The 15,143-nt window shown below is 43.2% G+C and overlaps 1 protein-coding gene across 3 annotated transcripts in view; it reads right to left on the reverse strand.

The window, feature by feature from the left end:
- ICE2 (interactor of little elongation complex ELL subunit 2) overlaps nt 1-12,893 on the reverse strand; it is a 31,929-nt gene extending 19,036 nt beyond the window's left edge. For 2 of the 3 annotated variants that reach the window (XR_013833040.1, XM_079953205.1), the window contains exons 1-7: nt 12,756-12,893; nt 8,541-8,645; nt 6,340-6,607; nt 4,471-4,590; nt 3,338-3,472; nt 1,467-1,589; nt 241-400 (exon numbers count right to left, since the gene is read on the reverse strand). Coding sequence is in view for 2 of the 3 variants with exons in the window: in XM_079953205.1 (XP_079809331.1) it covers nt 241-400; nt 1,467-1,589; nt 3,338-3,472; nt 4,471-4,590; nt 6,340-6,607; nt 8,541-8,645; nt 12,756-12,784 (940 nt within the window). In the remaining variant the exon portion in view is untranslated. The remainder of the gene's footprint in view (nt 1-240; nt 401-1,466; nt 1,590-3,337; nt 3,473-4,470; nt 4,591-6,339; nt 6,608-8,540; nt 8,646-12,755) is intronic. The other variant, XM_079953206.1, reaches the window with a different exon arrangement.
- Nucleotides 12,894-15,143: the final 2,250 nt, after the last annotated feature.

Consider the following 15,143-nt stretch of genomic DNA (forward strand, 5'->3'; position numbering starts at 1 on the left):
CAACTAGGCACCCCCCTAGGTATGTGGGTACAGTTCAAAATTCACCAGCATCTTCAAAGGGGTGGCAGGAAATGTTGTCAGGGCAATAATATTCTAATTTGATATCTGCTATATGTATGAAAACACACAATTTATATTATATGCACCAGAAAATAAGCACCAGCCCTTTGGCTCAAAATATATTTCTGTGTGTGTGTGTGTGTGTGTGTGTATATATATATATGAGTAACATGCATATACCTTCATTAGAGATGATTTTCACAGAAACCGGAAGTTCCCACTGTTCACTGTAACTCATACCATTATTGTTCAACAATGTAAATAATGACTCACTCGTCAGCACTACCTGAGGACCATATTTCAATACAAGTTTTTCAGCATTTGGATCTGTACTAACATCCTTTTTGAAAACAAAATGAGAAAACAAAGTGTAAATCAGAGTGAGAGCAATATGACATTCCACTATTAGACATGTACTGAAAGTACTTGATCCAGCAGGGGAAAATATTATGGGGGGAAATCATTTGATTTGGGGGCAGGGGAGAAAGAGGAGCCAAATTTCTAAAGCAGGGTCAATATATTTATTAATACTGCAGATATATTTTCATGGATTCAAACACTAACGATTTTAAAGATGGAAGCAACTTCCTTGCGTGCATGATTAGATGCCCTAATAACTCTTGGAAGAATTCTTCAGCTGTAGTGCACTTTTAGGTGGTGCATAAAACCACAATGAAAATAGAGCAAAATGCTGAAGGCTTTTTCAGAACAAAAGCTCACTCAGTGTTCAACTTCAGGTCCCCATATGTTGCTGGACTATTGGATGAGGTGGCTAGGGATGCTGAGAGTTGTAGTCCAACAACATCAGGGGAACCTAGGTTGAAGAACACTGATTAATGGACACCTGGTTCTGAATGTACTGTTCCTCTAGCAAAAAGCCTTGTGTGCCCACTTCCAGCTTAGTGGAAGGATCACTTCCAGCTTAGTGGAAGATCGCTACACAAGAAAATTGATTCTCAAACTCAAGAGTGTAAGCACTTAGGTAAGCCTCTTGTAAAAAAAACTGCTTGCAGTGCATTGGATTTTACATGTTACACACCACACCACATCTTGTTTATTAACTGAGTTTCTCATAGTGTAATGCGACCCCCAACATGTTGTGGTTGCTCCACTGCAAGAAGCCTTCAACTAGCACTTGTACAACCATTCACACAACTGCACAAACACATTTTCTTTCTCTGCTCCTTCAGTTCTTTGGATCCAAGACCAAATTAAAACTTGTATATGTCTCCATTCTACCTTCTATTAAACTGTATCAGCCACTACAAAAGTCATTTCTGATTAGGTGATGTGATGTACATTTTGACAGAAAATAATCACTAGGAATAGTTTGTTAAGAACAGCTGGTTCACAACTGAGGGGTTTGTGTGGTCATAGTTCTTGCTGATAGCATCCCATTTACTTACATTGTGAAGCATTGAAGCCCTCTGCTCTGGAGTTGCAATGTCCACCTTATTTTTATGGTTATCAGGTAACTGTATTGGTGCAGGCAGTTTTGGAAAGTATCGCTTAACAAGGCTCACCTTTCCCTAGAATGAAAAAAGAATGAAAAAGGAGAACCAACACTTTTGGCTCGGCTTCCAAATGAACAGAAAACTTCAGTACAGTCGTACCCTTGGTGTCAGGGGCCTGCCCTCAGCTCAGAGGCGAGAGGTGGAAGGGCAGCTGTGTTATAGGGAACCTCTGAAAATCTTGCAAAGCAGTTCCTCCTCTGGTGAGCAGGAAAGCCCCACCTCCAGTGGAGAGGAGGTGCAGGGACCAGGAGATGGTCAACACCAAGCCTGAGCAAACCGGAGAGGAAGAAAGTACCCCTTTGCCAGCACCGATTCTGCACAGTAGGTTCTGGCGCAGGGAGGGGAGGAGAACGCTGGGGGTCACATGACTGTTATGCTGGGGGAGGTACAAGGACCGACCACTCCCAGATTCTGCTAGCGATTGAGCCAGACATGAACTTACGACACTCTTCACTGTAAATAGTTTCCAGAATAAAGCCTGGAAAAGACAGGTTTGCCTGTTTGCTCTCAAGCAACCCACCACCACCTGACACTTGGTTTTTGAAAGAGCTTAGTTCTCAAACGTTTTCGCTCCTGAATGCCGCAAACCCGGAAGTAACTGTTCTGGTTTGCAAACCATTTTTGAAAGCTGAACATCCTACGGGGCTTCCAGTTGGCTGCAGTAACTTCATGCAGCCAATGAAAAGCTGCACTTTGGTTTCCGAATGTTTTGGAAGTCAAACGGACATCCGGAATGGATTCCATTTGACTTCTGTATGTGTTTCTTTAAAGATCACACTCTTAGTCAAATGACTAATGTTACACTCAGACTGCTCAGTGGTCAGAAGACTTATTTACTCCTGTGAAGCATGAAAAGCTACCTTCAACAAATGGCATAAGAGAATTAAGGTCTCAGACATTTGAGATCCATACTTGGAACAATTTGCATGAAGTACATGTCCAGAGGGCTCTGCTGGAATCTATTCCTCCCCCCATCTCTTTTCCCTTCCCTAACAAACTCCCTTCCCTTTTTTAGTTTGTTCTGGCTGTATTCACTTTAACTGTAAATAATAACACTCAAACTGTCCAATGATGAAAAATGGTGCCCGAGTGACAGCAGCAAGCAATCACTAAATCACACTGAGCAAGCTGGAGTTAACTCTTTATTATATATATATATATATATAACCCAATCAGAGACTGTGCCTGCATGCCCATCTTTGCTCCTCCCACTTCATGACTCCCCTGGTTCTGGGGAGGCAGGAAAGCTTGTCACAGCAAGAGGGGGAAGACACCTCATACCTCTTCACAAGCCTGACTCATCTCTGTGCTTGCTCTCCCTCCTCTCCTGTCTCTGATTCTGGACTGCTCCCTGCCAGACTCCCCCCCCCCTCACCAAGCTCTGTTACCTCTTCAGTTTCTGACATCTCCTCCTCCCAGTCTTCTCCCTCTGACCATTCATTGTTGCGCCACCACCAATCCCCAGGCTCTGAGACTTCTTCCCTTAGGGGTTCCCCAACTTATTCCTCCCACTGTTCCTCTGCGTCCAACCAGTCCCTGACACTTGAGTTCAGTGCCAGAACTGTCATGAGAAGTGCCCTGCCAGTCTTCACTCAGTGGCAGAGAACCTGTGAAAGTCTCAGGTTTAGTCCCTGGCATCACCAGGAAGGGCCAGAAAAGATCCCTGCCTGAAACTCTAGAGCACCAGCAACAGCCAGTGTAGATGATGCTGAGTTAGAGGTAGCCTTGGTATAAAGCATTTTCCTCCAGAAAGTACAACTTACCAAAGCAAGAAGGCATTTTTCCAATTTAAATGTCAGTTCTGTGCAGAACTTTCCTCCCATGATGCTGGTAACCTCTTGTAGGTTATAGCATTCAGGATACTTCGTCACATAACCAATACGAGATGCTAAAAATTTCTTGGAAGGTAAAAGAAAATACGGTTGTAAAAGTGTGCTTTCTGCAACGGTGTCTCAGAAATAATGTACAGCTAAATTACAATGGAGCTTCAGTTCTGAAATACAAGCAACTTATAACTTACACAAGAGCCTCCCAGAGACCAGTAGGAAAGCCTGAGAGCTTAAAAGCTCTCTTCTGGGGGTGCGGGGAAGACCCATCCGGTGTGTGTTTGTGTGTGGCATTTGAGTACTTTTCCATGTATAAGACTCCCCCATGTATAATTGGGGACTCAATTTTAAGAAAATGAGGGGAGATGGCTCAGAGTTGTTGAGCTTTTGGGGGCGGGGGGAGGAAATGCCGGCATCCGCTAATCCATCGCCCACTTGCCGCACCGACAGTCGATCACCAACAGACCCTTCCCGAGCAGAAAATCACTAACTCGACTGAGAAATGGTGTCAGCTAACAATTGCACATATCCCAGAACAGCTGCCGCCAATTGAGGCAGTGACAGCCAATCCACAGCAGTCCTTGCTGCAGAAACCAATCACCAACCCAATTAGAGGAGAAGCAGCCAATCCAAAGCAGCCCTTCTAGCAGCCAACAATCAGACACTAAATCTCTTGCTCGCGGCTGCAGCCAATCACGCCCCCTCCCGCCCAATCCACTATCCATATATAAGACGAGACACACTTTTGAACATTATTTTAGAGTAAAAAAACCCCTAGTATTATACACGGAAAAGTATGGTAAATATATTTTTGCATATACATGCTATCCCTGAAACATAACCTCTGCGTAAGATGCAAGTTGCTTCTATTGCATTTATTACTGGCAGATATATACAACTTAAATATTTGTTGCTGTTTTGAAATTTGAGTATGTGTTCCCTCAGAATATATATATTTAAACATCTTACACATAGCGTCTCTCAGCTAATAAAACCTCGTTTCCTATGTAGTTTTCAAACTATGTTTTTAAAGGTCAGAAAACAGCAAAGCAACCTTTTACAGCTATTACCTTGGTGTAAAGCAAGGCCTCCTCTGAGATGTTATTATAATCTTTAGAGCAACTTCTGGCAGCATTTTGAGCAAACTTCAAGAACTCGCCAACTTCTTTGCTTACAAATTCTTTCATTTGCTAAAAAACAAACAGAACCTACATAATATAGCATCTTTATTTTTTACATTTATAGATAGATGTAGATATATATAGACAGTAGCTATTATTCACAATCCTAATGTGTTGAAAGAGACACATTTACTTGGGCTTTAATAGGATAACAAGACCAAGAGACATGGCTGTGTTGTAGTCTAGACTGAGTTTACAAAAAGAATACACACAACAGAGATACAACCAATGCTTTTTTCTGGGGGTACTCAAGCGTATGAAGTACTGGCACCATTTTTTCTAAAAGAAAAGCACTGGATACAACCAAAATGTTGCACTAAATCCTTTGTTTGCTCCACACAGCCCCTTGCTTCCCCTTATCTGTTATCTTTCCTCACCTTTCATTCTCTTTCTGGCTCTCTCTTCCTCATTCCTGGTAGTTTTTTCTATCCCCTATCCCTTTCCCTCCTCTTTCCTTTACTGCTCTGCTGTCACTCAGCACAGCATTCCACACCAACCTCCAATCAAACTTGGCTGCTGCTTCCTTAATTTCTCTTCCTCCCATCCAGCTTTCTTTCCAGCTCCCATCCTCTGCCTTGTTTTGAAAGTGCCTTGCACAAATTCAGATGGCAAAAAGAGTCAACAGTGGACTGCATGTGCACTTCTCCTGCCAGCTCCATGGCAGCCACATACACAGGCATAGTTCAGAGTTTTGCATATTTAATAAAATTTGTATGCCACCTGATTCTAAGGGGCAAAAAAATCAAAAGTGGAACAGAGGAAGCTCCGAAGCAGGACCCCAGGGCAACAACGCTCTCCCCAGAGAACTGGTACTCAGAAGCATACTGTCTCTGACAGAGGTGAAGTGGAGATGCCAGGGACTGAATGTGGGATCTTTTGCATGCAATACACACACTCTGCCACTGAGCTATAGCCCTTCCCCAAGGCCGCCTGAAATGCACCTGCTGCTCCACAAATGTGGATTTGGTGATTTTCATCATCTATCAGGATTCATGAGTCGTCAAGCTACTGCAACCTCTTCTTCCTTTGCAATTCTCAGTGGGGTGGGGAAAAGGGGACAGATCTACAAGGCAAACTACTTTACACAAAACTTTTCATGAAGCAGCCATAGCTTGGCTGGAGAACAAACATTTTGCACCTAGTAAGGTAAAGATAAAGGGACCCCTGACCATTAGGCCCAGTCGTGGCTGCACGCTCATCTTGCTTTATTAGCTGAGGGAGCCGGCGTACAGCTTCCAGGTCATGTGGCCAGCATAACTAAGCCGCTTCTGGTGAAACCAGAGCAGTGCACGGAAACGCCGTTTACCTTCCCGCCGGAGCGGTACCTATTTATCTACTTGCACTTGGACGTGCTTTCAAACTGCTAGGTTGGCAGGGGCAGGGACCGAGCAACAGGAGATCACTCCGTCGCGGGGATTCGAACCACCAAGCTTTCGATCAGCAAGGCCTAGGCTCTGTGGTTTAAAACACAGCGCCACCCGCGTCCCTTTTGCATCTAGTAGGTAGAGGTATATCCCTAGCAGCTCCAGTGAAAAAGGATGTGTGGAGAACTTGGAGAGAGCTACTGCCAGGGAGAGTATTGCACTATAAGAACAAGGCAGCTTCCTAAGTTTATAGAACTACACACAGTAGGCTTCATGTGCCTGTACTTCAATCAGACACAACACTACTGTTTCCATGAAAGGCTACCTAGGAACACTTGTTCATCTTATTAGCAAATCATGTCACTATTATGGGAAATAGAGACGGAACCCTTACCAGATATTGTAAATGATCTTTCTGCTCAGATGGATCGATCAGGCTGGGATCAGCATTTAAGTATGCAGACAATAGAAATAAGTATCTCCTCTGTTGTTTCTCTGTCAAACTAGAAAAGTAAGGATAGGGGACTCTAGGCTCTTGAAAAGATGCAATTTCTGCTCCAGATTGGAATGCCACTTCAGCTGGTTTTACCGCGGGTTGCCCACTAGAAGACTTGTTTTCTTTTGATACATCTTTTGATATGCCTGCATTGCCTTCTGTGTGCCTGAAACAAATACAGACAATTTTTTAAAAATGTAGGCAAAAGCCTACAAGACCAACAGCCTTAATTCTCATTCAACAGGGAGCATAATTCATATTGCTACTGCAACATTTTTAATACCTAACTTTCTAACAAAAATTCATAACTAGTTTGGTCAAACCATCACGTTTATCTCTTTCCCCAAAAAAATATTAAAAACAAATGAAACCCGAATGACTACTTTGAAGAAACACCACCAGCTTGGTCAATGGCCAAGATCCAAGAAATGACTTAAGTGAAATCCTGCATATGTTTACTCAGAAACAAGTCCCACTGTGTTCTTTCATTGTAAGTAAGAGGCTCATGTGAGCTCATTTTTTGACTATTTTTCAAGTATTCCCCCTCCCGCCTTCTCAGCTGTATAAGTAATATGTCAGACGGCATACGGAGTGGTTCTATGAGAAAAACAAACATTAAGGCCCCTTGGGCTCATGAAATTTGATTTATGGCACTTTGGATCCAGGCCAGTTTATGTTATATAAATGCTACCCCACAGCACATAGGTCCTCAAACGGTACTATCAATTATACGGATGATACTCAAAACACTCTAATGGGTGATGGCTGGCTTACCTCTTAATTATTTAACATATAAGCATGCTCAGTAATAAGCACATTTTGGATTAACTAAACTGAGTGTTAACTGCTGATCTAGTGAAAAAGAAATACTTGATTTACACACCAGGAAAATGTCTCAACAGTATCATGTCTACAGCTCTTAATAATACTACACAGCTGTCTCTCAGAATGAGAGAACATGTCCATTCCTGTGGCACGAACTGGCAAATTTAATTAAGCTGCTACACCAACAAGATGCTGACTCAGATGTGCCTGATGTAGGAATGTCAAGTGATTCTAGCAGCTTAAATTAGCTACATTTGACGAGGAGTGGGACGGCAGCCCATCAGGATTATTTCACGGCGTGCTGCTGTCAAAGCCTTCAGCAGAATGCAAGCCTAAACCACTTCGACAGCCCCCTTTCACCTACATCGCCAGCCTGTTCTTTATTTAGACTGACCCTTTTGTCAGCAGACTCCCTTCTTCCTCAGATCACAGCTTCTATGAGGAGAGAAGGGATGCATCTCAGGTGCGAATCCACACATTCTTGGGAGCACTGTTCTTCCACTAGTAGCCTTTGTCTCTCCATGTCCTTAATAGTGGCATCATGGAATACAGATAAGAGCCACATTCCTGTATTCATGGGGGTGACTATCTGTGTATATGTTCTAGCAACTACATACTCCTCACTTACTCCTCCTCCCCCCCAAGTTCTGTCCTAAACTGTTGAAGCCACAACCACAGCCTCCCTTAGATGCAGTTAAGGAAAGCGCTCTCTCTCTCTTTTCCCGCTCCCCAAGTTAACTCCTGAGACGAAGGGGGAGATACTGGTCCCATTTTCTCTTCACAAGTTAGGTCCCAGGTTCAGGATTCTTGCTATCATTCCCTTTCCAAAGGGAATCCTCTCTCTCCCTGCTGCTTTGTACAGGCTTTTCCCTGAAAAGCAACTATTTAATAACATGGGGACACAGTGGAATGAACTTCTGAGTTAATATGCACTGAATGTAATGTAAAGCTGCAATCACATATGCTTATTTGAAAATAAGTCCTAATGCAGTGGTTCCCAAGCTCACCACCCCTCTGCACACCTGGACACTTGAAAATGGCTGAGAGTCTTGGCAGATCACTTAAATATTTTTCAGCCTGTTGTAGCAAGTGCAATGTGAGGAGCTAGATGATGTATAATTTAACTGTTTTTTCAAACACACACACACACATACAATTTTATTATTCAAATTATTGCACAATATAAAAAATAATATAAAATAAACCTATGTGTTCTTTCCTAGAATGCTTGCTGCCTTCCAAACCAAAGTTAGAAAGAAAAGGTATACTGGTACCTTTTTGGTAGTAACAGTAGCTCAGAGAGAGTTGGAGTCAATGAGTATTTTTCATAAATATCTCGCGAGAAATACACATCGTGACCATTTTTAGGTGGAATATCCCTGGTTTTGTGTAAGAAAGGCAGAATAATGAATTAATAACAACAATAAAATGAAGTTAACACTGACTAGATGGAGATCAGTTAACTTTTATCTTGCACACTGCTTGGGTACTAGAAACATGGTTTATAAATGCTGGGAAATCATAGTTTAAGCACAAATCACTATCCATCAGCTATTAAGTCATAACCAGGTCCCATGATGTTATTGTGTCTATTCCTAATTTCTTTGGATTAAGTATTCTAATTGAGGACAACGGTGATGGAAATTTCGCTAAATATTCTGCAAATTTTAACAGTATTGTGGCAAATTTGCTGCAACAGACTAACCATGGAAATTGCTTAGAAACTGAAATCCAGTGGTATAAAAGGCAATGGCATAATTCTAAGTGTATCTCATGAAAGAGGGAAAACTTGCATAATAACTGTACCTGCTAATATGAATGAATGAATACTTTCCCAAACATTAATTTTTTCATCTTAGTTCCTCTCTTGACTCTACTGATTTGCCAACCAATAACAAAACTATTTGTGTTCATTATTTATTTTAAACTGGGGATGGTTTGTTTTACAGCTTGCACAATATAAATGGTTTAAAATGCATTCAAAAATATTTCTATCACAACAAATGAGAATCACTGAGAGACTATCTTGAACACTTTTTCCACCTGGCCTGTGAAGTCAGGTCTCTGACTGACTCCAGCTACAACAGCTGAGGCTGCTGAACAGATTCTTGGATTGGGGTATTGCTTAGAGCAGGGGTTGTCAACCTGGTCCCTACCACCCACTAGTGGGTGCATTTCAGGATTCTAGGTGGGCGGCAGGGGGGTTCTACGGCACAAGCTGAATCCTCCTTCCATCGAGCACAGGTGGGCGGTAAGGAAATTTTACCATCAAGAAAGATGCATTAGTGGGCAGTAGGTATAAAAAGGTTGACTACCCCTGGCTTAGAGGGTTTTGTGGGGGGCAGGGTTGTTGCTGTTTTTGATATTTTTTGCATCTTTATTTTAGATCTTATTATGATTTCTATGTTAATTGTTTAATTTAGTTATGTACTTTGCAATGCTTTATTGTTTATGACTACTTTTGTTATTTGTTTGTAACTATGGTTTTTTTTCATGTTGTAGGCCACCTTAAACATGGTTTTAAAAACAATGGAAAGGCAGCATACAAATAAAATTCTGTATAATTTATTCCAAATTATGCAAAGAATATTTGCAGAAGAAAAATGGGAGAGTGCAAAATAATCTTTCCTCTGTATTTTAAGGATCTGATAAATTATCCTCTAACATATGCACTAAGATGGTAAATGATGTTTTTTTTAAAAGACTCCTAATGGGTTAAATACTGCACCAGTACAGAAAGATAAACCATGGTTTATCATACAGCAAGGAGCCACAGTTTATCATTGAAGAAAACCCACAATTCTCCCTCTGGTGCACCAAAAGAAATTGTCTTGACATTCCATTGTTTTGGGTTGCAGCCTGTCACAGTAATCCTACGCATACTTATCTTGAAGTAGCCCCCATTGACAATGCAATTTACTTCTGAGTAACGTGAGCTTACACAGAACTGCATTGGAAGGCAGCAATTCTATATGCTGAGTATATTTTATGATATTATTGAGAGGTATTTTTTAACGTATCACACTGTGATCTTGATCATAATTATGGGAGAACAGCACATATAATTTCCTAATTGAGACAGTGGACCCTCGGGTTATGTTACCTTTGGGTAATGTAACTTTTGGGTTGTGAACGCGGCCAACCCGGAAGTGTATACTTCCAGGTTTCGCCGTGCGTGCATGCGCGTAAGCGCTCTGTGCGCATGGGTGCTCTATCGCGCTGTGCGCAGAAGCAGCACCTCTAGATGCAGACGTACGGACCCCCAGAACAAATTACGTTTGTGTCCGGAGGGTCCACTGTAATTATAACTACATGGAAATGGGGAGGCTATGCATAGAAATAGACAGAACACCACAGTGCCTATGATGGTTCTGTTCTACAACCACTATTGGAGGAGGTATAAAAGTTCATGGGGAGCACAAGCAGGGAAGGTGGGGGCCGTCGTTCTCACCTCTCCTCCTTGAGAATGTCCCTTAATAAGCAACAGGCCGGCCACTGTGATCCTAGATTGCTAGACCAGGGTGACATGCATTATACAGTGGTACCTCTGGTTACGTACTTAATTCGTTCTGGAGGTCCGTTCTTAACCTGAAACTGTTCTTAACCTGAAGCACCACTTTAGTTAATGGGGCCTCCTGCTTCTGCCGCTGCACTATTTCTGTTCTCATCCTGAAGCAAAGTTCTTAACTCGAGGTACTATTTCTGGGTTAGCGGAGTCTGTAAGCTGAAGCGTCTGTAACCCGAGGTACCACTGTATGTTTAAAGAACAAGGGTCATAGTTTCCCCCAAAGAATTCTGGGAGCTGTAGCTTGTTAAGGGGAATGAGAGCTTTTAAGAGACACCTTATTACTGTCCCATTACAACTCAGAGAATTTTAACTCTATAAGGGAAATAGGGGCTTCCAAACAACTCTCAGAACCCTTAACAAACTACAGCTCCCAGAATTCTTTGGGGGAAGCAATGACTGTTTAAAGAGGTCCCATGGTGCTTAAAAGGGGACGCAGGTGGCGCTGTGGGTTAAAGCCTCAGCGCCTAGGACTTGCCGATCGAAAGGTCGGCGGTTCGAATCCCTGCGGCGGGGTGCGCTCCCGCTGCTCGGTCCCAGCGCCTGCCAACCTAGCAGTTCGAAAGCACCTCCGGGTGCAAGTAGATAAATAGGGACCGCTTACCAGCGGGAAGGTAAAGGGCGTTTCCGTGTGCGGCTCTGGCTCTGGCCAGAGCAGCGATGTCACGCTGGCCACGTGACCCGGAAGTGTCTCCGGACAGCACTGGCCCCTGGCCTCTTAAGTGAGATGGGCGCACAACCCCAGAGTCTGTCAAGACTGGCCCGTACGGGCAGGGGTACCTTTACCTTTACCTTTATGGTGCTTTAAAGGCATGGCTCGAATGTAGCCTAGATGGGCCTTTGGTCACCCAGCCGCCAGGCAGGTGCTTCTTACGTTCCTATACTGTGACTCTGTAATAACCATGCTATATTTAAATGTAGTTCTTTGTGTTATTATTACTATTTCTCACATTTATATCCCACTTTTCCAACAAGCAGCTCAGGGTGGCATAGCTGGTCCCCCCCCCCTCGTTTAGTCCCCACAGCAATCCTGTGAGGTAGGTTAGGCTAAGAGGCAGCGACTGACTCCAGGGCACCCAGAGAGCTTCATGGCTGAGTGGGGATTTGAACCCTGGTCTCCCAGGTCCTAGTCCAACACTGTAACCATTACACTTCTAAAATGCAACCAAATGCCTGGGGGCAGAAAGAGGCCAAAATTAGGCAGCCGGAAGCTGTTAATGGTCAGCATCGGGAAAGCTTCAATGGGGAGATCCATACACCGTGAGTCACCGGCTGATCCAAGGTGGGCTGCAGCAGGAGCAAATATATGTGCAAATATATGGTAGAAGATTAAGAAACGGGTCCCCAGAGGCATGTTTGTGTCCCAAGCGAGTGCTGGGTCTTAAAAGGTTGGCGATACCTGCTGCAGGTGGCCCAAGCGGGGCCACCACTGAAAAGCGCCCCCCATCGTCGCTGTAAATAGCTACACTAATGTATTTACTTAAATATGGGGCACAGAAGAACACCCTGAGGGTGCATACCTGGATGTCTTATTCACTGCAGGTAGGATAGTGCCTGTGAGGGTATGGCTACCTACAAACCTATCTGGGAGTTAAGCCCTCCATGAAGGCAACAGGACTGACTTCCAGGTAAACCTGCAAAGGAAGGCTGTTGTTAAAATGTTTTAAAGGGAACACAGACAGAGAGACTTTCAGGCTAAATATCCCACCCGCTTGGAGGAGCGGGCTCTGCTTCCTCAACGCTGAGAGGAGAAAAGCACTCTGCACACGCTCAGAGATGCTCTTCCCTGACTGCGTCCCACAGCGTGGCGAACGACTGCAGGAAACGAGGGTCCCTCGCCCTCTTCCCTTCGGCTCCGAATGTGGACGGCGGCACCTGACCGAGGAGGGAAAAGGAGGGAGTTGGACCCCAGCCGCGCACTCACCAGGCGAGGAGGTTCCCGCTCGCCGCCATCTCGCGCCTTCGGCGGCCGCTTCGCCCGGCCTGCAGTTGGAGAGGGCAGCAAGGCCTGAAAGAGGCGACCGCATTCCCACAGTAGAGCCTCGGTGAGCATCGCTAGGAACCGCCCCTGCTTCGCGGTATTACCCAACCAGCGCGGCCGATCTCCTCGCGAGCCATTCACGTGGTAGCGAATCAGCCAACCGGAGTGCGAGACGTAGAAGGAGCTTAGGATCCATTTTGGGTGTGGGCAAGCGAGTTTCTCTCAGCCTTTTCGTCATTTTTATACTTCACATAAAGAGGGAGGGGAAATAAACGCTTCAAGAGGAGCTCGGCTGAGGGAAACGGCTTCCTTAGTACAGTATCTCTTTATCTTCAACCTTTTCCTGGTAGGCTTTACTGCCCTCCCCCAGCTTTTATGCTGGAAACTCCAATACGTATTAAAAATAAAAACCCACGCTGTGGAATAACGCCAGTGCTAGCGAAACAGGTGAAAAACTAAAGTAAATATTGTATGTTACTGTAAGAATTTTAATATTTTGGAACGTTTACTAAATATTTGTGGAAACTGTATTAATTTAAAAACACTTTATCTTTATGCAATAATGATAATAGATTGCCCTTTATCCTGGGCACACACTGTACAATAATAAACATTTGAAAATGGCCACTAATGTAAATTATGTGGCAAAAAGTTGGCAAAGTACATCCAAAGTCGTAGAAAATTAAAAAAAATGAAAAGACTAGGGCTTGGTGTCTGAATAGGTGAAGTGATTATAAAAATATCATTTGTTTCATTTATTCCTCTTCTTAAATTTATGTTTATTTCTTAAATTTCTATATACTGCACCATGGGGCACTAATAACAAAGCACTAATATAATAAGAACATCACATTATACGACCCATACATTTGGTGAAATAGCATGGCTGTTTGGAAATAGTTAACCACGATTTCCAAATTTGGATGTCATAACAGGAAACTATAATTAATTGTCTTTCTGCTCTGTTTCTTTACACAAAGGGGAACGAAGAGGCTGTATACAAGTGACAGCTCAGTCAGTCGAGCGGGAGACTCTGAATCTCAGGGTTGTGGGCTTGAACCCCATGTGGGGCGAAAGATTGCAGGGGGTTGGACTAGATGACCCTCGGGGTCCCTTCCAACTCTACAGTTCTATGACCTAAGTGCAAAAAGCTGGTTAATCTGTCAGTTTACAAAGTTCTCCTTAAAAATATTATTAATCTGATAGCTAACTATTCATGTTTAATATAAATATTGATAAACTGCTACACTTGTGGGCTGTACCGTTGTAGTCTCTTCAGAAGAGCAAAACTCAGCTAAAGAGCAAAGAACTTTCATTGGGTTTTAGTCAGTGTTAGTCCCGGACCCACCAAGTGTCCCTATTTTTCAGGGATAGTCCTGGATTTACAGAAGCCATCCAAGTTTCAGTTTTGATCCTGGAATGTCCTGCTTTTCCTTAGAACGTCCCTATTTTCATTGTAGAAGTGAAATTATCCAATCCCTGAGCCACCTGAAGGCAACACTCTATAGGGAAGTTTTTTTTAATGTTTAATGTTTTATATATGTTTGAATCTGCCCGGAGGGGCTGAGGCAACCCAGTCAAATGTGTGGGGTGTAATAATAATAATAATAATTCCATAACCAACATTTCTCGAATGATTTTTTTAAAAAAAATGAACACAACATCCCTGTTTTAATTGGAGAAATGTTGGAAGGTATATAGTCTGGCTCAGAGCAGACCCATTGAAATTAATGTTGAGTGGGACTAACATTGACTACAACCCTTAATATTTTGAAAGTGAAGTGTATGTACAGTGGTACCTCGGGTTACATACGCTTCAGGTTACAGACTCCGCTAACCGAGAAATAGTACCTCGGGTTAAGAACTTTGCTTCAGGATGAGAACAGAAATGGTGCTCCAGTGGTGCGAGGCCCCATTAGCTAAAGTGGTGCTTCAGGTTAAGAACAGTTTCAGGTTAAGAACGGACCTCCGGAACGAATTAAGTACTTAGCCCGAGGTACCACTGTAGTAAAGTATGACATAAATATGTTTCCCTTTATATCTGAATTCATATTCTATTAATACAGGTGATCTATAACTAATTTTGTACAGAACACAAAGGATTTGGAATGGTACTGTATTAAGTGAATGCCACTAAGCCTTATGAAAATGTTCCTTTAGTAAGAGGCAATACAAAGAAGGGGAGGGGATGGCAGGAGAAAGGGAGTAGAAGGATCCCTAAAGAATCCTCAGGAAAGTTCAGCACAGCTGGATCAAATCACATCATTGTATGTTATTTCTTTTATAGGGCTCAAAGATGGACCTACTCATCTTTGGGATCTGTGAACGAGG

The sequence above is a fragment of the Podarcis cretensis genome (assembly GCF_951804945.1).
Source record: "Podarcis cretensis genome assembly, chromosome: 14".
Taxonomy (NCBI): Eukaryota; Metazoa; Chordata; class Lepidosauria; order Squamata; family Lacertidae; genus Podarcis; species Podarcis cretensis.